The 23,628-nt window shown below is 37.3% G+C and overlaps 3 protein-coding genes and 1 pseudogene across 3 annotated transcripts; 3 read left to right on the forward strand and 1 right to left on the reverse strand.

Moving 5' to 3' along the window:
- The first annotated feature begins 1,510 nt into the window (after positions 1–1,510).
- LOC137737662 (phosphatidylinositol 4-kinase gamma 7-like) lies at positions 1,511–4,983 on the forward strand. The gene is made up of 2 exons (XM_068477205.1): positions 1,511–1,821; positions 2,354–4,983. Exon 2 carries the CDS (start codon positions 2,635–2,637, stop codon positions 4,561–4,563), a length of 1,929 nt encoding a protein of 642 aa, XP_068333306.1. The 5' UTR covers positions 1,511–1,821; positions 2,354–2,634; the 3' UTR covers positions 4,564–4,983.
- Positions 4,984–9,983: 5,000 nt separating this feature from the next.
- LOC137736716 (uncharacterized) lies at positions 9,984–12,367 on the reverse strand. The gene is made up of 5 exons (XM_068475954.1): positions 11,989–12,367; positions 10,755–10,812; positions 10,583–10,666; positions 10,352–10,493; positions 9,984–10,262 (listed from the first exon to the last, which is right to left on the reverse strand). Exons 1-5 carry the CDS (start codon positions 12,365–12,367, stop codon positions 9,984–9,986), a joined length of 942 nt encoding a protein of 313 aa, XP_068332055.1.
- A 3,246-nt stretch (positions 12,368–15,613) lies between these two features.
- On the forward strand, positions 15,614–19,011 carry LOC137738093 (putative pentatricopeptide repeat-containing protein At1g13630; annotated as a pseudogene).
- A 1,494-nt stretch (positions 19,012–20,505) lies between these two features.
- On the forward strand, positions 20,506–20,877 carry LOC137736338 (uncharacterized). Its single transcript, XM_068475623.1, has one exon. The coding sequence runs from the start codon at positions 20,506–20,508 to the stop codon at positions 20,875–20,877; it is 372 nt and encodes a 123-aa protein (XP_068331724.1).
- Positions 20,878–23,628: the final 2,751 nt, after the last annotated feature.

Consider the following 23,628-nt stretch of genomic DNA (forward strand, 5'->3'; position numbering starts at 1 on the left):
GTGCTAGGTAGAGATGGGAATACACATTTAAGGATCACTCCCCTGGGCGATGTGGGATGTTACAACAATAAACCACATGATGTGGTTGTTGAAATTCAAATAAATGTTTAAAAACTCACTTCTTCCCTATTGATAACAAGTAACATGTTTACAATTTTGTTCTAAAAAATTAGTCTACTGCATTACCCATCTGTAAATACACTATTGATCCGAAAATGAGACAGTAATGTGATCCACATACTCATTTTTACTTTTCACATCTTTGTCAATTTTCAACCATCAAATCAAATGAATTCAAAGAGATCAACAAATAAAAGTTAACAAAATGTAAAAGAAATCCACAAATTCTCTTTCCAATAAAAAGAAGAAATCCAATAAATTCTCTGAGACCATCTCTAACCGAAAGGTCAAGAGGGCCAAAAATAGGCCGAAAACCGTCTCCAACCAAGGGCCAAATCAAAAGGCTTGTGGGCCCCACTAGACAAAAAAGAGCCAAAGGGCCAACCGGCTGCCCCAAATGAGCCAGCCAGCCAACCTCGGGCCGGGCCACATGTTGACGTCATATTGATTTTTTTTTACAATTTATTTATTTATTTATTTTTACATTAAGTAACATGAAACAATATTAAACAACAATAAATAATATTAAGTAACATTAAACAACATTAAAAGAAAAATTAACAACATAAAACTTAAACAACATTTTTAAAAACATTTATCAACATGAAAATTATTGACAATACATAACATAAAATTATTGAGGTAATTTAATTTAAGTAATCATAGTAATTCAATTAAAATAATAAATAATGTTTGACTCTATAACCCTTTAGTCCAGTTGAAGATGATTTTTTGTGACAAGACTATGCTTGACCTGACTCTCAGTTAAAAATAGTAACAAATATAACCTGCATTATTAATTAAAATATTAATTTATTGAAATCCCACAATGCTTCCCTCCTTCGATTGATCGAAGATGGTCTCTTCAAACCGTACGATCAGTCCACCGAAAAGCAACACATGTACTATCGTACCCGGCCCCACAAGTTTCCCAGATTCCGCAGCAGCAAAATTTGCCACTCCCACTCTCCAGGGGCAGCGGTGGCATGCACTTTCCAGGGTCAATTTCGTCATACAAACATTAAACCCAACTGTTGACCCATCCGTGGGCTCGAGAGATTCGTCTATCAGACCGGCATAGAAACTGTAAAAACTAAAAAAAAAAAAAAAAAAAAAAATTTAATTAAAAAGCGACGGTGACAAATGCCATATCATCACCCGGTCCCTTATCTCCACGTCACCACACCGTGGACCAATTTCATCACACGGTCCAAGATCGCCAAGAGTCCACCGATCCAGCGGCCCAAATTACGTGTTCTAGAGTCTTCGAATCAAATACGCAGAAGCAAGAGAGAGAGAGAGAGAGAGAGGAGAGAGAGGGTGTGGTCAGATTTTAACCAGGGTTAGTTTGTTTAACCCGGCTTTACGCTCTGAGTTAAAGATCGTAGCGAGGGCTGGGCAGAGACTGGTGTGAGAGAGAGAGAGAAGGCAAAGATTAGTGACAGACTCAGAGAGCAAGAAGAAGAAGAAGGACGGTGACGCAGGAAAACTCGCGAGGGTTTTTGTGAGTCGACTCGGACGATTCTCGTCCTTCCTCCCCCAAACCACTCGCATCTCGCGCGGTCCGTTAAGCCTCCGTTATTCTCAGTCAAATTTCAAGGAGGCGTGCGCCAAGGATTCCGTCTTTTTGTTTTAGCGGCCGTTCTCGTTTCATCGTTTCGGAGCGTTTTGGTTGATAGCTCGTCCAGATCTTGCATTCTGGTGAGTCGCCGCCTCTGACTGCGATGTTTCCCACCTTAATAATGTTCAGATTTTGTTCTTCATTGTCATTTGCGATTCAATGTTGTCATTTTATCGTTAATTTTGCATTGTCGTTGATATTCTCCTTGTCGATCGAGTCGAATCAATGCTAGGGTTCAGTAATTTTGATTTGGGGGCGGAGAATCGAAATTTTATAGGATTTGGTTTCAGTTTCAGTGATTCGGATTTAAAAAGTGTTCCGTTTCGAATTTAATCGAATTTTTTAAGAATAATTGGGTGTTGAGAAACTGTAAAGTGCATTAATCTCTAATTTGTGCATTTGGTGATTTTGGATGCTTGGAGCATTAAATCAATGAATTAGTGTATATTGAATTTATTTACAGGTTATGGATGCTTTGTTTTTATGTTAATTTGTGTAAAGTTCAATTAATTAAGTGAACTGATTTCTGTATTTGACCCACTCTTTGTTCTAAGGTCTCTTTTCCATGGAAAAATAATGAATTTAACATCCGGCTGTTACGTTTCGATGCAGAATCTTTATCTTTTAGTAGAGGATGGCAGTGGCTTCTCACTCAATGTAGCATTGCGCTCCAGCATAAGCTTTTCGGTCTCCCGTTTGTTCCTTAGGTGATTTTGCTCACGGAATCTTGGTGGGTTTTGGAAGTCCTTCTCTTATGATCATTTTGGAATCGAATTTTCTACTCATTCCATCATTGGCTGCTTTGGAGCTTGGCAACGTTCGGGAAGGGGAGAAGCTCTCTTTTACCGCCGCCTCTCTTGCCGGCCTCCTAAACTGTCACTTCCATTTGCTTTATGTCTCAGAAGCTGGACAGCCCAGTACAGACCCAGATGGCAGTGGCACTATTTAGCAATCCGCTCAGTGGGGAGTACCATGGAAGCAACAGAATGGAAAGGAAGCAGCACACTGGTAGGAGGCGAGTTTTTGTGCAAACTGAAAGTGGATGTGTCTTGGGGATGGATTTGGATCGCAGTGATAATGTCCATACTGTGAAGAGAAGATTGCAGATTGCTCTCAATGTCCCAACTGATGGAAGCTCGTTGACATTTGGGGATGTGGTGTTGAAGAACGATCTGAGTGCAGTTAGGAATGACTCCCCTCTTCTTCTCACAAGGAACCTTATGCATAGAAGTTCGTCAACTCCATGTCTCTCGCCTACTGGAAGGGATCTGCAGCAGAGAGATCGGAGTGGTCCTATAGAGATATTGGGGAACTCAGATCGGTTTACTAGGACAAGCCAAGTGGTCAAGGATATGGTGAAGGCCATCAAGATGGGGGTTGATCCAATTCCTGTTCATAGTGGGCTTGGAGGTGCATACTATTTCAGGAACAGCAGAGGTGAGTGTGTTTCGATAGTGAAGCCAACTGATGAAGAACCTTTTGCGCCTAATAACCCAAAAGGTTTTGTTGGTAAAGCTCTTGGGCAACCAGGTTTGAAGCGCTCGGTGCGAGTTGGGGAGACTGGATTCCGAGAAGTCGCAGCTTACCTGCTTGACAAAGATCACTTTGCCAATGTGCCTCCCACTGCCTTGGTGAAGATCACTCACTCTATCTTTAACATAAACGATGGGGTGAACGGGAACAAGACTCCCCAGAAGAAGCTGGTTAGCAAGATTGCATCTTGCCAACAATTTATACAACATGATTTTGATGCCAGTGATCATGGGACATCCAGCTTCCCTGTAACTTCTGTGCATCGTATAGGGATATTAGACATTAGGATTCTTAACACTGACAGGCATGCAGGTAACCTTTTAGTTAGGAAACTGGACGGTGTCGGGATGTTTGGTCAAGTGGAGCTCATTCCAATTGACCATGGCCTTTGTTTGCCGGAAACTTTGGAGGACCCCTACTTTGAGTGGATTCATTGGCCTCAGGCTTCTATTCCATTCTCAGATGATGAGCTTGAGTACATAGAAAAGCTTGATCCGCTTGAGGATTGTGAGATGCTGCGAAGGGAGCTTCCCATGATTCGAGAGGCTTGTCTCAGGGTTTTGGTTCTTTGCACCATTTTCCTGAAGGAGTCTGCTGCATATGGTCTGTGTCTTGCTGAAGTAGGTGAGATGATGACTAGGGAATTTCGAAGTGGCGAGGAGGAACCTAGTGAACTTGAGGTAATTTGTATGGAGGCAAGGAGGATGTTAGCAGAGAGGGAGGAGGTGCTGTCCCCCAAGGCTGATTCGGGAGATCAGGAGTTCTTATTTGACATAGACTGTGAGGAAGCAGAGGAAGACTGCACCTTCAAATTTGCAGCAGATGATTATCTGACCAGGGCATCATCTTTTCCATTTGCAAATGGGAGTGGGCATGGCCGCTCGCTTCTCTCTAAACTTGAAGAAAGCATCGAGGAGGAAGAGGACAATGAAGTGGAAGAGCAAGGGGCATTAGCAACTCTGCCAACTCCAGAAAAGGTCCCAAGCGTTTCAAAGCTTTCTATGTCACTGAAGAACACAGTTTTGGTGGGAGAGAAGAGCCACCTGAAGCATATGGGTTCCAAACCAGGAAACGGATACATGGTGAATACATCATCGGGGCACAGGAGTGCAAGCGAGCAGCTTCCTGCAAGCATGAGCTTTGTGAAGCTGGCTGACATGAGCGAGGATGACTGGACCTTGTTTCTGGAGAAGTTTCAAGATATGCTGTACCCGGCATTTGCCAAACGCAAATCTGTTACCCTAGGTCAGAGGCAGAGACAGAGGCTTGGCACGTCGTGCCAGTTTTGAGACTGAGACAGCAACGCTTGCTGCGGTCTATGATAAGAGGCAACTGAAGACGATGCGTAATAAGATTAGTAGGGTTTGGGTGTGGGAGTGGAAGGATATGTTGGGGTTTTGTTGAGATTAGATTTGGCATTTGGGTTTATGGTTTTGCCCCCTCGGAAGTTGGAAGGCGTTTGTAGTGACGAGTGACTGTAGGAGGAAAACTGCCACCGTAAATATTCATGGGCAATCAGCTGAGCGAGAGGAGCTGAGAGTAGAATTGGATGTATTTCTTTGTATTTTTTGTTTCCATTTTTTTCTTTTTAACTTCGCTTTCTTTCACTCCTTGATGGAGTTGTCGGATAAATAATTTGTAGAATGAAATCAAGAAAAAGAAGGATTATGTAAATTCCGGCCTTGTTTCAAAGTACGTGTTTTCATTGCCCTTTAAAGTAGAAAGTTGGTGTTTTTATGCTTTTGGTTTCATAACTCTATGTCCCCAAGGGAACCGAAATTGGATAAAGAAAAAAGAAAACCGGCCTAACTCATTGCACCTTGTCGAAGCGACACTTTGTTTCACTCTTTTTATTCAGCGGTTGGGTACGTAAACCTTTAAACTTATTTCAATATTGGACCTTAGACATATAATAATACTGAATTGAATCTACAGGTGAAATATGTGCAGAATCATCATTAGAACTACCACACTTGCCGACCAACGGTGAACTGATCGAACCTTGCTTTCAGAACTTTTGACCAACGTGTCCTCGAATGCAGTGACGAAGTCAGGATTTACCGAGGAAAAGGGAGGAATTCAAAAGAGTTCAATGTTCAATCGAAACGGTTGCTTTCACATTGGAAAGTGCAAAGTTTTGAGTCAACATTCATAACAGAAAACAATCGCTTCACTAAAGTGGTTGTAAGCCGTAATATCAAATCCATGTAAGAAGTTTAAAATGGTTAGGATTAGATTCTAAAAAACATTAGGCGCTAGTTAGACAACGAACTGGAGCCTAGCAGCTAGGTGACTAGGCAAGATTTGGACAGGAGCCTAGATGGATTTAAATAAATTTCTTTTATTATAAAATAAGCATGAAACAATATTTACCTTATTTTTTAAAAATTAATACAATATTTATAGATAATATGACATCCCACATCGTCAAGGGAAGTGGATCTTGTAAGCCTTATATTTATATATTTATATTCTCATCTCTACCTAGCACGAGGCTTTTTGGGAGCTTACTGGCTTCAGGTTCTATAGGAACTTCGAAGTTAAGCCAGAAAGAGACCAGAGCATTCCCAGGATGGGTGATCTACTGGGAAGTTTTGCTCGCTTGAGTTCCCAGAAACAAAACCGTGAGGGCGTGGTCGAGGCCCAAAGCGGACAATATCGTGCTACAGTGAAGTTGAGCCTGGGGATGTGGTGGGGGCTTGGGTCAGGATGTGACAATTTGGTATCATAGCCAATCCCTGACCGGAAGTGTGCCGACGAGGACGTCGAGCTCCTAAGGGGGGTGGATTGTGACATCCCACATCGCTCATGAGAGTGGATCATTTAAGCCTTATATGTATATTCTCATCTCTACCTATCACGAGGTCTTTTGGGAGCTCACTGGCTCGGGCTCCATCGGAACTCCAAAGTTAAGCGAGTTTGCGCGAGAGCAATCCCAGGATGGGTGACCCACGGGAAATTTCTCGTGTGAGTTCCCAGAAATAAAATCGTGAGGGCATGATTGGGGCCCAAAGCGGTGGAGTCAAACCCAGGATGTGGTGGGGGCCCGTGTCAGGATGTGACAGATAATGTGAGAGTTTAAGATAAATACACTGAGGTCGAATTAATATATAAACTATGCATTAAACAATATTTTCATATCAGTTAATGAAATTAAAGTGCGTCTATATATAAACTAACCAACACATGATCAAATTAATATCAAAACAACATCAATTACAATCTATGATTATTATAATATCTTAGGGATCTAAAATTTTCATTCAATATACATCAATTTTCATAGCATTCTATATTATTAATTTGGATTACGACTAAAAAAATTATTTAAATTTAGAAATTAGGACATTATAAAAAAATAAAAAATAAAAAGAGAAATTAAGAAATTAGGTGGTGGTGGTGGAGAGGAGAGAAGCAGAGCAGGTGATGGTGGCTTGGTCGGCGGAAGGAAAAAGGGTATTGGAATAGGGGAAAAAGCACATTGGGCTTATTGGGTATTGGGCATTAGGGGGTTTGTAAAGCATATGGGAGAGGATTATATTTAAAATAGAGAATCACGTGGCTATTAAAAGGAAGGGCACGTGTTTTTTTAATTGCATTGGATCCAAACGAGTCGTTTTGGCCCATTCGCTTAAAAAGGGAACATGTTCTTCTTCACTATCCATCTGCGCGCATCAGAACCAAATGCCGAAGGGGCAGAACGAGTCGAGTTTTCTGGCGAAGGGAGGGGCTGAACCAGAGCTCCAATCGTGTTTTCCAGTGAGGGAAGTGGCGGCCGCCACTCCTCGCCTTCACGTGGCTTCGTCAATAAGGGGTTTCCGAATTATGGATTTATCGAATCGCTTACTCTATCACTTATGATAAGTTCTTGAAAACTCCGTTTCATTCTCAAATGTACTTGGTTTTCCTGAAGTAAGTCATTAATTGCACCTGGTTGTTATTGCCCTAAATAATAAATACCTATTAGTAGCCAAAAGGAAAAAGAGTTAAGTGGATGCCAGTATTCAGAGTGTATAATATATGTTTCAAATGACGTCCCTATTTGTTGCAAAATATCCACAGATTAATATATTGAATTTTTGGTGTGCATTATTTGTCTCAATTTTAGGGATTAAATTATGCATCAACTTTATATAATTAATTAATTCTATTTGGAAAAGACGTGAGTCTTGTTTATGTCACGGTTGTTCAAAACTGGAAAGTAAAACGTGATATTACCAACACTTGGATAGTACACGAAAGCCGTCACTTGGATAGTACACGTTTTTTGTATTTTGCGTTTCTTCCCTCGAGCAGCGGATTGTTTTGCCTGCTGTTTTTCAAGGTTTTTTTTGTTGTACGCTTCCATGCACTGTATTATTGGTTCCTGATGAAACCGTGATATGGTATCAGAGCAGACTTATTTTTCTAGCACGATTGAATTCGAATTGAAATTATGGATCGAAAACCCTAAAGACCTGAGTTTAGACAATGAATTTGAAACCCCAACGTCATGAGTCTGGACACTTGAATGTAATCCCGGAAACTCAAATCAAATAATAAAAACAAAAGGATTGCTGATGCGGAGTTGCTTTACGCGTGGGTGATCAAGGAGTGGTTTCACGTGAAAACGCGTACTAAAGATGTAAAGTTCTACGTGAGAAACCTAATTGTATTAATCACCATTTATATTGAATTGTACTGAGGTCTTTTGAGTACAATATTGATATTGATTAATAGTGATCGACTCGACCGTCGGTAACTCTACAGATTAAAGGCCAAGTGGCCAACTTTAATTATATGCCTAACTTAGCGGTGGGGTTTCATTGCTTTCACTATGAGTAAGGTTCATGGTTGCTGGACTTCATCTTGAAAGAAGATAGAGATTGAAATATGGGTGAAGGGTTTTCAACTGACAATCTATGAGGGCGGTCAAAGGGCTTCCCATACAAGCTGAAGATGAGAATTGTTGTTTACTTAATCAGAGCACTGCAGACCCCACATGAATGGATATTATTAATATATAATTAATAGATAGATTAATCAAGTGATAATTAGTATAATTGGTGGTGGGACGTACGACGGAGAGACTGCAATGATAAGGAATGGAATTCGAGTTGTTGTTTATTACTATATTTGCCACTTGATTTACGATAACTAGGGTTTATGATGCAGCAAGACAAAATGATGCCATTAACAAGTGAACGGAGACAGACAAAACATGGGACTCGGACTTGTCTCATTGCATACTAGTTATGCAGTATGTACACTTAATGAATTTTATGAGGTTACTGACGAGAGAAATTTGTCCACGCTTGGGATACCAACGTGATTAGTTTGCGTTCCACCTCTGTGACATGCAGTGGCGGATATATATTGTGACCAAGGTGGTCCTAGGATTACTCGAAGTTTGAGAAATATACATGTGAAGGTTTTCTGAGGATCTTTCGAATGTTTGATGTGAGTTCCTTTTATGTCATTAAGTGTTTGATGTAATGTCTGCTATGCATATTTTGGCAGCACCTGACAAGTTACATCGAGAGCATTCAACAAGTTCTCTCGATAACACTCATCAGATTGCTTTAACATACATCAATATCAGTTAACATGTGCACAATAGTTTGGTTAATGACAACAAGCCCATATATTGTTTGACGATACCTAGTGAATAAACAACAAATTATTTGCACGCTTTTTTTGTATTAAAAAATTTAGACGTTTAACACTAGACCCCCAATGTTTGAATCTTAAGTTCACCACTTATGACATGACACCCCAAGTCCCAAGTGCATAGAAGTTCTTCTCGTCATTAACGACTGCTTATCTTTTTGTCAATGCAATGTTAGTCATCTGGAGGAGTTTTTCTTATTTTTCAATCAGAAGGCTTTAATTGTTGCAGATGTGTTCATTGTGTCATGTTGAAGAAATTGTCATGGGAGCCTGGAAAGCAGATTTTCAACACTAGCACGGTAGGGAGAACCCACAAGTGGTGCTTGGATTGGCTGGTTAGTGTAAGGATCAATTATATTGAGCCTTTTACTGGATTGATTGATACTTATCTTTTTTTTTGGGTCAATTTTGTTATTGATATACTTATCATATCGCTGGTTTTTGCTATTTATGTTAGTCGAACTTGAGGCATTCCATTTACAAATCGAGATGAACACCAGTTAAAAACGAAATGTTAGCAACAACATTATTACAAAGAGATAATCAACCCACAAGCAACAACAGAGTTGCGCCACCACAATTGACCGATCACAACTAATTATCAACTTCATAAGAAATGTGTATCGTCATTGCATCACATTACTGGAACTTAAACTAAGTTGAAATAACTATAATTTTGAATTATCAATAAGTTCGAGGCTGCGCTGCCAACAACAGCAACCGTAATGCAGTTGCAAACGTGTCAGTCATTGACCTTATGAACCAATAATTATGATAATTAAAAGATTTTCCATATAAAAAAAATTAAAACAAACCAATGGTTTGTTAATTTCTGCACCAACCAAATAATCATTCTTTCTTGAGTTCATAATATTTTTTGGGTCAATCTCAATTTATATAAACAAGGAAAAAAACAGAAAGTAAAAAATAGAGCTGTAATTATAATACATAATTCAAATTATTGATTTATTACATTGAAAAAGCATATACAGTGTGTGCGTGTGTGTGTGTGTATTGTTCTTGGTACGTAATTCAGATAAGGTTAAATAAGTAGACTTAATTAGATATGTCTCCAAGGTCTTTCTGCAAGGTTTACACATTCACTGTACCTATAGCAATCCACCAGATGATCATTTGTCAGCCCTGCAGCCTGCATGAACGAGTACACAATCACCGGTCCAACGTACCGAAATCCTCTCTTGATCAAATCCTTGCTCATGGATTCTGCTTTCGGGGTCCTCAGAGGAACGTTTCTCGGGTATCTGAATCGGTTTATGACCGGTTTGTGATTCACAGAACTCCACACGTAGCTGCTGAAAGATCCAAACTCCCTTACAATCTGCATTGATTTAGATAGCTAATTAAGTTTCGGTACAGTGTTAGCAAGTAATTAAATAATTAATATTATGTTTAAGTTTTCTTGCTTGCCTTCAATATGCATTTGGCATTGTCTATAATGCACCTCACTTTGCAGTCTACCAGCATTATTTCTTTGTTGGAGGTTATTTCTGCAATCTCTTTCTCCCCCATTTTCGCAACTTTGTTCGGATCAAATCCAGAAAACGATTCCCTGAGTCACAAATTAAATCATAAGATCATTGAAATAGTACTCAAAGTTTCATAAATTCTAGTGACATATGTAGAAAAGAGCTAGGTTACCTGAAAAGCTCCCTTCTTTTCACAATTTCAGTCCAATTGTGGTCCATCAACATACCAGACAGTGCAAGCAGCTCAAACAATTGACTGCATGCATATAGATACATTTATTTAATTAAATACCACTTAATTTTTTATTAATTAGACTGGACCGTAAGAGTCTCGATGGACTTACTTGTCATCGTATGCTGGAACTCCCCAGCATTCGTCGTGAAACACTACATAAACTTTATCTGTTGTAATGAAATAATAAGATCAATGCATGTCTGCATTAAAATTCTTTATTTACTCCAGCAAAACAATTTATTTTATTTGAAGTGTACATATTTAATGATAGTTTTATCTTGTGGAGAGTTGACAAGTTCAAACATGACACAATTACACAACTTGAAACTCGCACGAACATAAGACTCGACGAGTCGACGTGTATATGTTGCGTGTCGCGGGGTGAGCCAAGAAAAAAACGAATATATTTTTATTAAACCTTTTGAACACGATCCATTGCCAAACGCTATGCAGTAGACAATCAAAAACTTAATTGTAGCAGGCAAAGAAAGACTTTTTAGTCAAAATGTCCATGGAAGTGACATAATTCTTCATTTTAATCCCTGACAATGAAAATTTATAGAAGTGGTCTTTAAGTTTGTCCACCGTAAATTATTTTGGTCTTTTCATTAAAAATCTGTCAATTTTCTCGTTTAATTGGTCACATGAACGACTATGTGACCACATTTTCAACAGTACTTTTGTCAAACTAACCTTCCAACTTAATGAGGATATTGATAAATTTTTAATGGAATGACCAAAATGATTTACAATAGATAAACTGAGGGACCATTATATCAATTTTTAATGTCAGAGATCAAATCAAAGTGAAAAATTATGTCAATCTCAATGACCATTTTGACTATAAAACCTTAAAGAATTTTCTAATATGCTCTAGAGTCAATAAAATGTTAATTGCCTCATAATCGTTGTCATCTGTATTATTATCTTTCAGAATATATATGTTAACTTGCATATATCGTTAGCCATGACTTTTAAGTATTCATATACGTCCGACACCTTGTTGTAACATTTTGTAACATCAACTAGTTTGTAGGGTTATAGAATCCTCGATGACTTTGTTGTTTAATATGTTTACTATCATTTTCCATAGATTCCACGTACCAACTCCCACAACCATTTTCCTTTTCCATTTTTCTCCAGAGCAAGTCATAAAATATTTTTTCAAAGGGTGGAATATAGGAAATAGGAGTCCCATCGGGGTCTCCGATGAAATTGAAACGATACGATAAAGGTTAGCATGGCTTATGTGCAAAAATGACACGCATATATACTTCGAGAAAGCATGAAAATATATAGAAAGCAAAGTTTTCTGCATTATTTGATGAAACAATAAAACTCACCACTATTCTTTGTTATCCAATTGCATCTCCTCAACTCCCCATCATTAGCATCCTGAGCCAGACTAATCTGCTGCTGGGCCAGTTTAGCCACTGGAGAATTATACTCTCTTCTTGGAGGTGGTTGCGCAAAGAACCGGAAAGCCGCGGAAATCTTCTGATCCAGTGGGAAGTTAGAATCAGTGAGAAAATAATCATACGAGTTCTCCGACATAGAGTATGACAAAGATGAGGATAGGGATAGAGATGAAGTGCTCTTGTGAAGGCCAATTGGGTAAATTCTCTTGAGGAGTTTAGAGCTACTGTTCGTCTTCTCTCTCTCTTTTACAACTTTGTTCTCCTCCAGAATTACATGTCTTCTTACAATATTTGCTTCAGACATTGTTACTTGCAGAAGACGTAAGGAGATAAATAGAAACAAATAACTCAAATGGAGTAGCTATGTTGTAATGGGCTGAGATTTTATAAGAGTTTGTATGCTTTTAGTTGGTTTGGTGAAATGTGAGTTTCATGCATAAATGTGTGTTGCCATTTTTTCTCCTTGGTTTACAAGAAAAATTGGAGAGGCAAAACATTAACTTTCCTTTAAAAGGGCTTCGAAATTATTGATCCCCTGTGATTTATATAGATCACCTGAAATATTGAAATAAGAACAGAAAGAAAGAAAAAAGCACACCTATGAATGAATGAAACTGTTGACCTAATGGAGCTATCCCCTAATATACTTAGTGATATTAATTAATTAGTACTTCTATCCTTTTTCTCATGGGATTACTTAATGTTTCTAAGGATGTGGGGGCTTTGTTGCTTGGCCAATAAGTAAGGGAATTTGCATGAAATAGAACCGACAAAAAATTGGACATTAAAAATGGAGAGATACTACACGAACAATATACCGTATGTAAACCACAAGTTAGGTCCATTTTTATCGTTTGTTTAGTATCCTCTTGTACCGTTTTCAATTCAAAGTTTGTTAAGTGATTCTATTTGTGCACTATTCCCTATAATTACAATTGTTCTAAAAATCTCGATCCAGTGTTGTCTAGACCCTGCCTAGATGCTTAGGCAGTTGGCCACCACCCCGATTAGTCCCTAAGTATTTGAATATTAAGAAATGGCACCTAGACCCGCTTAAGCGTTTGCCTAGCCTGTCTAGGTCACACCTCCCACTTAGATAGAAAATCGATAATTTTCATTTTGTATTTTATTTTTTCAATAAAATGTAATAGACTTACTGAATACTTGAATGAACACTCTTTATATGCTTGTTCCCTATTGTTTCACTTTGTTCTAAAACTTTATAATATATGTTATTTTGTGCAATTTATGTATCCCAATACAATTATGTGTTTTTTAAGTATAAATAGGCACTTGGTACAATATATAATAGATTTACTTAAATCCGCTTTGTTCATCTAGACCCCCGCCTAGTCCTTGCCTAATCACTAGGCCCTAACCTGCCTTCCGACTAACACCTAGCATTTTTTAGAACCTTGTCACCATTTAGCAAACCATGAACCTATGTTGTCATCACATTACTTTCTGCAAATAAATCTCTCTCCTTTTTTATTTTTTATTTTTTTCCTGAAAAGGTGAAGATTGAAAGGAGCAGTTTCTAATGAAAGAGCAATGTCTTCATCATCAAAATGTTGTGAAAATGCTTTTGCAGATGTGGTGTTTGTTTCAGGGAGCAAGCAAGTCATGGGATGATGTGATGTAGGACGTCCATGCCATTCTCTACTCCTAAATTCTTCGTAGTTGTGGTGTTTGTTTCAGGGAGGCAGACTCTTTCACCTCCCACTTTTCGTGCCCTCCTGTTTTGTGTGGTCATGGTTAAGTTAAGTTAATATTTTATATTTTTTTTATAGAAATAATAAGACAAAAAAAAATAGTAATATAAAATGTTGACGTGTCTTAACATTGACCACACAAACAGAAATGCACGAGAAGTTAGAGGGCACAAAATCTGCCTCCTTGTTTCAGAGAGCAAGCAAGTCATGGGATGATGGGCCATTCTGTACTCCTCCTAAATTCTTTGTAGTAGTGAATCTGGATCCTCCTCGGATTTTTTTTGTTAGGATTCCAAAGATTTGTGAATCATGTCTGTTTATTGTATATTGTACGGTTAGAAATCATTTTAATTTTTTTTATTTAAAATAAACATAAACAGTACCTGATAAAAACTAACAACACGATGTACGATAAACGAATACGATTCATAGTTCTCCAGAATTCTCAGAAGATGAGAAGATGATCCTTATTCTTGTTGGTGTAGTTGTGGTGTTTGTTTCAGTGAGCAAGCACGTCATGGGATGATGGGTCCCTCCCGATCTCTCTCTCTCTCTCTGTAGCTGTTAGCCCTAAAACAGTAGCTGGAACTTCAAATAGGGTTTGAGACATACTGGTTGCCTGCACAGAAAAAGATATCCCATCATCGTCTATCAAAAGCTTCCTACTCTCTCACTCTCACCCTTTTCACTTCGTCAAATTTTCTTCTTCTTGGGGGCTGCTTGGGACCATTATCCATGGAGCAAACTGGGTAAGTGATGGGTCAGCTTGCCATTATTTATGGAGTCTCCGAGGCATTGGATCATAGACAAAGTTATAAAGGTGGTGGGATTTTGTGATCATTTGTGTGTTAGATTTTTAATTTTAGGTATTTTTATACAACATTATTTTTATACTCAAAATATAAAAAATTGGTTTCGAATTTAACATCTACAAAATTCGAACTTCACATTCAAGAAAAATACCATTTGGTCAGGACTATAAATGTCAATAGAAAAATTCTCCAGCTAAAAAAAAAGTAATAAATCAATCTTTGGTCAGCAAAAGCTAAACAAGCAACGTTTAAAAGTTAAAACTGAAGCACAACGACGCCGTTTCGTATTTTTGGTTACCAACCTTCAAAATTGCCGGGAAGCCAACGGCTTCCTTAAACCCTAACGCCCCCCTCCGCCGCCGTTCCATCAATAAAGCTTGGATTCTGATCCAACATCGAACCAATCTCTGGTCTCTATCATTTCTATCAGCTTTCCAATTTTCCCAGGAACCAAACAGGGCTCTTGCCTTTTCATGCTTAAACCCTAATCCCCAATTCACGCTCCATCACATCCAGAAACGGAAGTCCTCACATTTCCTACAAAAATCTCAAATTCTCGCTCCCCTCTTTTGCCTCATCTTCACTAAACCCTCGGCATCCGCTGAAAAGTTAGACGACGAGCTTGCCGCCGCCGTCCCAAATCCTACAAGCAACGTCTCCGGAGTCATTGCGGGCTTGGGAATCTTTGGTTTGAGAAATTTTTTTGGGTAATCGTTATTTTAGAACCTTCATCTCGAAGCTGAATCAGTCAGAGGTGGATTTGATTATTGAAAGTTTGAGTCTTGAGAGCCCGGATTCGGCTTTCGGGTTCTTCAATTTTTTGAGGAATGAGTGTGACTTTCGGCATTCGAATATTGCGGAGTTTATCGTTGCTCATGTATTGGCGGCGAATAGGCAGTTTCAGGAGTTGCGTTCGGTTGTAAAGCAAATGGTGGATGAAGAAGGTATGGTTTCTAAGTGCTTCTTCTATCATATAGATTGCAGCTTGGTCTGAGATTATGCAAGGCAGATAAATTTTTGGGCCGAAATGAGTAATGAGGTTTTGTTGAAGTTATTGAATAGCTCAATTTTTATTTTTTTATTTTTTTATTTTGTTACTTACTTTCTGTGAGCTAGAAGAAAAAATGATGGTAGTTGTTTATGCTTTGAGGCATACAGATCTCATGTGGAATGTTTATAATGAAATAAAAGATACTGGAACTCCGGAGAGTGACTACACTACTTCCATACTTATAGATGGACTGTGCCATCAATCCGGTCTGCAAGATGCAGTTTCTTTCCTCATGGATGCTGAAAGAACGGAGACTGGGCCTTCTGTTGTTTCTTTCAATACCATCATGTCTTGGTCCTGTAAATTGGGTTTTGTGGATGTTGCAAAGTCGTTTTTTTTGTATGATGTTCAAGTATGGACTTGTTCCTGATTTGTACAGTTATAATATTCTGATTCATGGGCTATGTGTAGCAGGTTCATTGGAACAAGCATTGGAGTTCACCAAAGACATAGAGAGGCATGGGGTACAGCCTGACACGGTAACTTACAACATTCTCTGTAAGGGGTTTCATCTACTTGGTTTGATGAGTGGAGCTCGCAATGTCATTCAGCAAATGTTGGTTAAAGGGTTGAATCCGAATCGTGTTACATATACAATTATGATATGTGGCCACTGCCATGTTGGCAACATTGACGAAGCCCTTAAGTTGCGGAAAGAGATGATTTCAAGAGATTTTCAGTTGAGTGTCATTATTTACAGTGTACTACTCAACGGTATGTGTAAAAGTGGACGGGTAGAAGAAACATTGGGATTGTTATATGAGATGGAAGCTGTTGGCTTGGAGCCAGATCTTATATCATATTCAATCCTCATTCAGGGTCTATGCAAGCATGGAGATGTACAAAGGGCTAGCGAAATATATAGAGAAATGTACAGGAAGAGAATCATTCCCAATTACTCTGCAAACCATGCTATTCTGTTAGGTCTGCGTGTGAAAGGGGATATTTATGAGGCAAGGAAGTATTTTGATCATCTGACGACAAGGGCTGTGACAGAGGATGTTGTGCTGTATAATATTATGATGGATGGGTATGTAAAACTAGGTAGTGTTGCAGAAGCCATACAATTATATAAACAAATAATTGAGAAGGGAATAAATCCTAGTACTGTCACTTTCAATACTCGTATTCATGGTTCCTGCAAAATTGGGAAACTAGTTGAGGCTCGAAGGATGTTGGATACCATCGAGCTGCATGGATTGCTACCCAGTCCAGTTACTTATACTACTCTTATGAATGCTAACTGTGAACAGGGAAACATCAAGGGCATGCTTGAATTACTTCGAGACATGGAAGCAAAAGCTGTAGAACCAACTCATGTATCTTACACGGTAGTTATTAAAGGACTTTGCAAACAGGGGAAGCTGTGGGATGCTGTTCACGTAGTCGAGAAAATGTATGCTAAGGCCTAACCCCGGATCAAACCACATATAATACTATCATCAAATGTTTCTGCAAAGCTCAAGACTTCTAGAAAGCTTTTCAGTTACACAACGAGATGCTGATGCATAATCTTGAGCCTACTCCTGTTACATATAATCTCCTCATCAATGGTCTTTGTGTATATGGTGACCTAGAGGATGCTGACAGGCTACTGGTTTCTCTCGATGACGGCAATATCAATTTGACAAAGTTTGCCTATACCACGTTAATAAAAGCACATTGTGCAAAGGGTGATGTATATAGGGATGTGGGACTCTTTCTTCAAATGGTGGAGAAAGGATTTGAAATCTCCATCAGAGATTATAGTGCTGTAATTAATAGATTGTGCAAAAGGTGTAGGATAACTGAAGCAAAGTACTTTTTCTGTATGATGTTATCTGATGGGATTTCTTCTGATCAAGAACTTTGTGAGGTGATGCTTAATGTTTTCGATCAAGGTGGTGATTTCGATTCAGCAGCGGAACTCCTCGCTAAGATGATCAAATTTGGCTTTCATCCTGATTAATTCCTTGGGAAAGTTATATCTATTAGCATCAGGCGATTTGACCATTGGGAAAAGCTGTTTACTGGCTCATAAAGAAAGTTCCGTTCACAAGGTATAACATTCTATTAATCTCTCTCCAGTTTCTCACAAAAAGATAAATAAATTATTTCATATCCATCCAGAAACGAAAATTAAGTCAGAAGATCTAGGACCCCTTTCCTAGTTATTTCATATTAACACTAGGTTATTGTTGATTAGCTGTACGAGCCCAATTATAATTCTTATTCATTTTATCATTTTTGTGGGTATTCTAATTGTAAATTGACAACCAGACCAATTTTTTTTTTTTTTTTTTTCCAGAGGGCAGCTGAGATTTAGTTGCTAAAACAACTTGAGGAGCGGGAAAAGCATCTCAAACCTTTGCTTTCTTCCTCTTAAACGAACACTCATCCGATTTTCAGGTAAGGTTGTCGTTCACCCTACCTCGAGTTATATCCATTATTTTCATTTTCTTGGCACAAACAAATGCAAAGTACATTCAAGAACAATACTGATCAATGACGTTCATTAACTAGATTCTTTTGTACGTGGTTATGATTTTTATGACTGTGCAGCAGAAATCTCAAATTAATTGTTTACTCTCGTTGCAGAGTTTACGACTTAGGAGCAAGGATGTTCTTGGTGAAGATAAGGCTTAAATAGCTGAAAGTTGAAACCAAGAGTTCTTATACAAGAGTGCCGGCTAACCAGGATGCTTCTACACATGCAGTCCCAAATTTCAGGTGCGCCCAAGAGTTAGTTTAAGATCCTTGTGGAGTCTCGGGAAAATGCTGAACAAAATGATCCCATCGCTGAAACCAAGAGTTGTTCTAAAAGTAGAAACACTATCTACTGGAGGATTTGTGTGACAATCTTCTCGTTCGTATTTGAAAGATGAATGGGAATCATGTTGCCCCGGTGACAATGAGGGCGGTTGCCCTTTTCTTTGAACGTAGTAACCCATGTGCGTCTCAGTCTTTTGCCTCATTAACAACCAGCAAGGGGAAGCTAGTTCCTTGAGTTCTTATGGAGGTTAGTTTCTTGAAGAGAGTTTCAAAGAATGCACCACTCCATTTGCTTCTGCTTCTCTTTAATTCTTACTTTCCCATGTTTTCAGGACAATCGAAAGAGACGCTAAGGTGAATTTATCATCAGGCTCTTCTGCCTCATAGGCAAGAACAAAATACCATTCAGTTCATTCAATGTGATCTGAATAATAATAATTTACTGAAAAGTTAACAGAGTCTCCTGGACTTTGATACGAACTGTATGAAACGGTAATAAAGAATAACCATTATTTATTCCCCAAATTCCTATTTGTTTTTGGAGCTGCTATTGGCGCTCCTGAATCGATCTTTTATGTACTAGTCTATGTACACCCAATTTTTATAATTTTAATTTTTTTTTTTAATTTGACCGCAAAGTTAATCTCACTCTAGCATTACTACATCGAAAGTGACTACGAGAAGAATTTATTAATAAAAAAGAAAAATACAACATGTTAAGGTAGATATGAAGTCAAACCTTGAACGTTTAAAGAAGTCATAAAAAACATGAGATTAATTGTTGTTGTCAACACAGGTTTGATAAACAGTTTAATGGAGCAGTCCTGTAAGCCAGATGATTTACCAAATGTATCAATGTGGTTTATAATGTTGATTACCATACAACATTGAGTGTGAAACGGGAGAGAGTGTGAGAATATCAATTTGTCTCCTTTTTTTCAAATTTTATTTTAGTATTTCTGGGCATTTTAAGGAATTTTTAACACATTTATCGTTGTGTTTGGCAACCACTTATACACATTTAAGAAATTTCAAATTTGCAAGAAACTGAGGTGGAGGAAAAAAAAAATCCAATTAAGAAAGAGTGCAGAGTAGAATTAGAAAGTTGATAATTAGTACAATATTGAAATTAGTATATAATTCTCCATTCATTAATCATGTTCATTCAGTTATTCTTAGGAGGGTGGTGCCTTGGTGAATTGTAGTCCTGACTAAAAGCTACAAAACCTGCATGTTCATGATCATGATCGACTATTTTCTCAGAAAATCGACTTGTAGTAGTACTTTGTCTGCATTCCACATTGCCACATGAAGATTGTCCTTCAAGGTCGGAGCTGTTGGACCTCCGAGTTCCACTTACACCGCCTTCCGCCACTACTTTAACATCCTTTTCTAACCTCGCCGCGGCCATTTTCCTTCCTCGTATCCTCTTATCCTCCTTGGTTGCAGTAGGAGGACTAACCACTTGATGATGATCAATATCTTCACCCTGTACATATAATATATGTAAGTTATAATCAATAAATTTGTACGACTCTAGGTATTGTTGAGGATATACAGTATTACAAATCATACAACAAGTATGGCAAATAATACAGTTTGGAGTGCTATTTAATTAAAAAGCAAGTCTCAAAAATACATGTTGTATGTACCTTCATAGTCGAAACATCATTTGAAATTGGTCCACCAATTACATATTCTTTTTGAAGGGCCATCTTTCCTGTCGTCCCTTTCACTTCTCCTTTCCCCGTTCCTTCCACTGCTTTTCCCCCAAATCCCCTCATCTTTCTTATATTCACCCAAAACCCTAAATTTCTAATCCCACCCAATCCAATATTATAATTACATTACTCCAATATTATACCTCCACTTGTTTCAATTCTCCAAGCCACCACTATTTGGTTCCAAATTCAAGCAAGTTTTTTGGTATTTTAATCTAATCTCAATTAAATTATATTAGATATTGGTGGAGATTTTTAGTCTATTATTGATATGATTGTTGATGTGTTTTATGTTTGTATACTCATTTTATAATTGAATTTTAGATGGAATTTTTGTTTATTGGTTGATTGGTATATGTTTTGTGTTTTTGGTTAAATGTGTAGAAATAAGAAATATGGAAAGATTTTTCAAGCCAAAGCCAATAGCACCATCTACTTGTTCGGGTTCTGATAATGATTTTTCTCAATTGAGGGGAATTAATGAGCTTGCTAAGAAAATGGTGAAGAAAGGGTTGCATCGAACATTTGCATATGTATATTTGCTTGTTCAGTTGGCTTTGGTTTTACCGGTTGCAACTGCTTCAGTGGAGAGGGCATTTTCCGCTATGAATATCATTAAGGGTCCACTTCGCAACAAAATGGGAGATCAATGGTTGAGTGACAGCTTAGTTGTTTACATTGAGAAAGATGTTTTTTCATGTATTGGTAATGAAGCTATCATGAAACATTTTCAGACCATGAAACCTCGTCGTGGACGCTTGAATTAGGATTTTATAGCTTGTAATATTGTTATGCAAATGATTTTTGAATAAAATGTATTATATTTAACTTTTCAATGTTATTTTTGTCTATAAATTTTTTAACCTTTACTATTGGGACCCCCCGAGTTTAAAATCCTGGATCCGCCACTATATATATATATATATATATATATATATATATATATATGCCCGCTGCATGTAGTAGATTTTTTAATCACTGCTCTCTTTGCATATAATTAAGTGCTCGCAAATATGTTCAGAACATATGGACTTGTGTTAGGGTTTAAGAACTAATTAATTACAATATAATTAAAGGGGTTTCATCGATCCGACGAAGTCTTTCAGTGGGTGTCCCTCGTCTAAAGTGTAACTCTCATTTGTTTTTAACTTTTACCCTAGGGATAGCACTCATCAAACAACCTCTAAATATGTAAATTTCTCCAAAGTCGGAATTTGTGCAAATGTTACGTGGGTGCATGGTATTTTGCGTATAGCTAGCCACAATCATGTGCTGCATGCCACCAAATTCTATATCTTTATTCAATGAAACAATATAATTTTTGCATGAATGATATAATTCTCAAACAAAAAAAAATAAAAATAAAAAATTGAAAATTGAAGTATAGAATTGTAGAACGTTACCGGTTATCAATTGTTTTTGCTAATGCTATTCATACATTCTTTTTTATCATTTACACATCTTTGTAATTTTTATTTATTAATCTTCTTTAATTTATTCGATCCGATGATCAAAAATTAAGAGAGAAATGTAAAAGTAAAACTGAGTATGCGGATAGAACCACCCTTGCAAGATGCATGGTACGAGCCAGCAGAAAAGGAATTGAGATTTCAACATTAATTAGGTCTACATTGGTTGAAGAATCATTAAATATTAGATCAAATAATTAGGTACCATGAATCATTGAAATTAATGAATTAAATTTTTGCTTTTCTGTTTATGTGAATCCATGCATTTATGTATTTGCTAATCTTCTTGTCAAGTAAAAAGTTTATTATTAATAAGGGAGGGAAGAGAGTTCAACACTATTACAATAATTTAGAGGGGGTAAAATTTGGAATCCGGAACGCATGAGTGGAAACTCAACACTCTATCTATTAGAATATTGGACCGCATGCAAAAATCCAAGTAAATTAAACAAGTGAAAAATAGTTTAATTCCTTGCATTTGAAAAATCCAAGTAAATTATGAAGGTGATTTAGTCTTTAAAGGGTAGGGATTTCACATCTCCGTTTTCTTTTGCACCCTTCTTCTTATTTTTATTTCGTGATTTTCTTTTGATTTATCTAATTTCAAATTTCAAGTGCTAGAAAACAGAGAGTTGTATGCAACTTTGCATGATGAGAAAAAGAGAATGTAAAAATTACTTTTATTTATGTCGTCAGAAATAAATTATAGCTCAAATAGTTAAAATCACTTGCACTTATTCTAATATCGCTTGTATTGGTGATATCGTCATCTCGTTTGTGTTTGGGCTGATGGGCTGATGGGCCTCGTTATGCATACTAGTATTTGGGCCTTGATAGGTGTAAAAGTGAGTTGTGGTAAAAGTAAATAATAGTCCAACATGCAATCATTTGATGTTCCCTCGGCCATCCCCCACCCGGCCACACACTCATTTTATTTTGCTTATTTTTCATCAATTACCCCAGAAATTCATCATTCATTTCACTTTTGCATTTTGGCTCTCTCAATTTTTAATTCTGCTGGGTTGGTCTGCAATGGAAGTCATAAGTTCATAATTAACCGGAATTCTGAGGATTTTTTAAGAGCAAACATTCAAAATATTTTTTTTTCAAATTAAATATTTCTACTTAAAACATCTCACTCACAAACAAATTTTTATTTTTTTAAAGAACATATTTGCCAACAATTCATTCATTTCCCAAGGAACTCCTACTAGAAACTCTTTGTGTTTGAATAATAAGTTTAGTGCTTATGATCAAAACTGTTTATAATATAAATCACTACGTAAAGATCACCACTACAAAAAATGAATTAAAACTATGACCGTTTAGTCAATCTATTGTAGCAAATACATAGACGGTTCGTAATGTTTTTACTAATTTCGTTATTTTGTTTTTATACAGTTTCATGACCAAACGACCTTATTTTTAATTAATTTTTTGAAGAGACAATATTTATAAAGTGATTTATAATATAAACGATTCTGATCATAAATACAAAATTCTATAAATCGGTAACAAACAATTTTGAGTAGAAACTCATGTTCATCATTTCAGTAGCCAAATGTTATTCTTTTCCATTTATTTCAAAGAAATCAACGTATCACAATCCATTTATTAGTTGTAAAATGGCCTCGTTGATTTTAGTTTTACGAAAATAAATTCAAGGGACGATTTTGAGGCAATTGATTTGCAAAAGTTTTGCTCTTTCTTTTTTCTTTTTTTTTTTCCTTTCTTTTTCCCTTTGATTTTCTTTTTTTGTTGTCCCGTATGATTATCCGACAAGAATTCCTTGCTCTATATCTCTTTGTCGTGCCCTTCAAATCTTTCTCTCTTAAAACAGGAATTAATTCAAACACTTTTATCTCTAAAAACCCAAATGGAAAACCTTTTTTTTTCGTTTCAAGAGAATTCAAACACAAATCTTTTAAAGCTGCATGCTTTAAACTCCTATATGATTCAAATATTCTCATAAACTTTACCACGCACTACAATTCTCTCCAGACCACTTAAATAACACCCTCTGTCAAAAAAATTTCCACGGATAAAAAA

This window comes from Pyrus communis, chromosome 6, assembly GCF_963583255.1.
Source record: "Pyrus communis chromosome 6, drPyrComm1.1, whole genome shotgun sequence".
Classification (NCBI taxonomy): Eukaryota; Viridiplantae; Streptophyta; class Magnoliopsida; order Rosales; family Rosaceae; genus Pyrus; species Pyrus communis.

Excerpts from the sequence above, each read along its gene's own strand:
- LOC137737662 (XM_068477205.1), top strand. The coding sequence starts at position 2,635 with ATGTCTCAGAAGCTGGACAGCCCAGTACAGACCCAGATGGCAGTGGCA.
- LOC137736716 (XM_068475954.1), bottom strand. The coding sequence starts at position 12,367 with ATGTCTGAAGCAAATATTGTAAGAAGACATGTAATTCTGGAGGAGAAC. Across the intron at positions 10,813-11,988 it reads TTGGATAACAAAGAATAGTG|ATAAAGTTTATGTAGTGTTT; the intron begins GTGAGTTTTATT and ends TCATTACAACAG. Across the intron at positions 10,494-10,582 it reads AAAAGAAGGGAGCTTTTCAG|GGAATCGTTTTCTGGATTTG; the intron begins GTAACCTAGCTC and ends TTTGTGACTCAG.
- LOC137736338 (XM_068475623.1), top strand. The coding sequence starts at position 20,506 with ATGGAAAGATTTTTCAAGCCAAAGCCAATAGCACCATCTACTTGTTCG.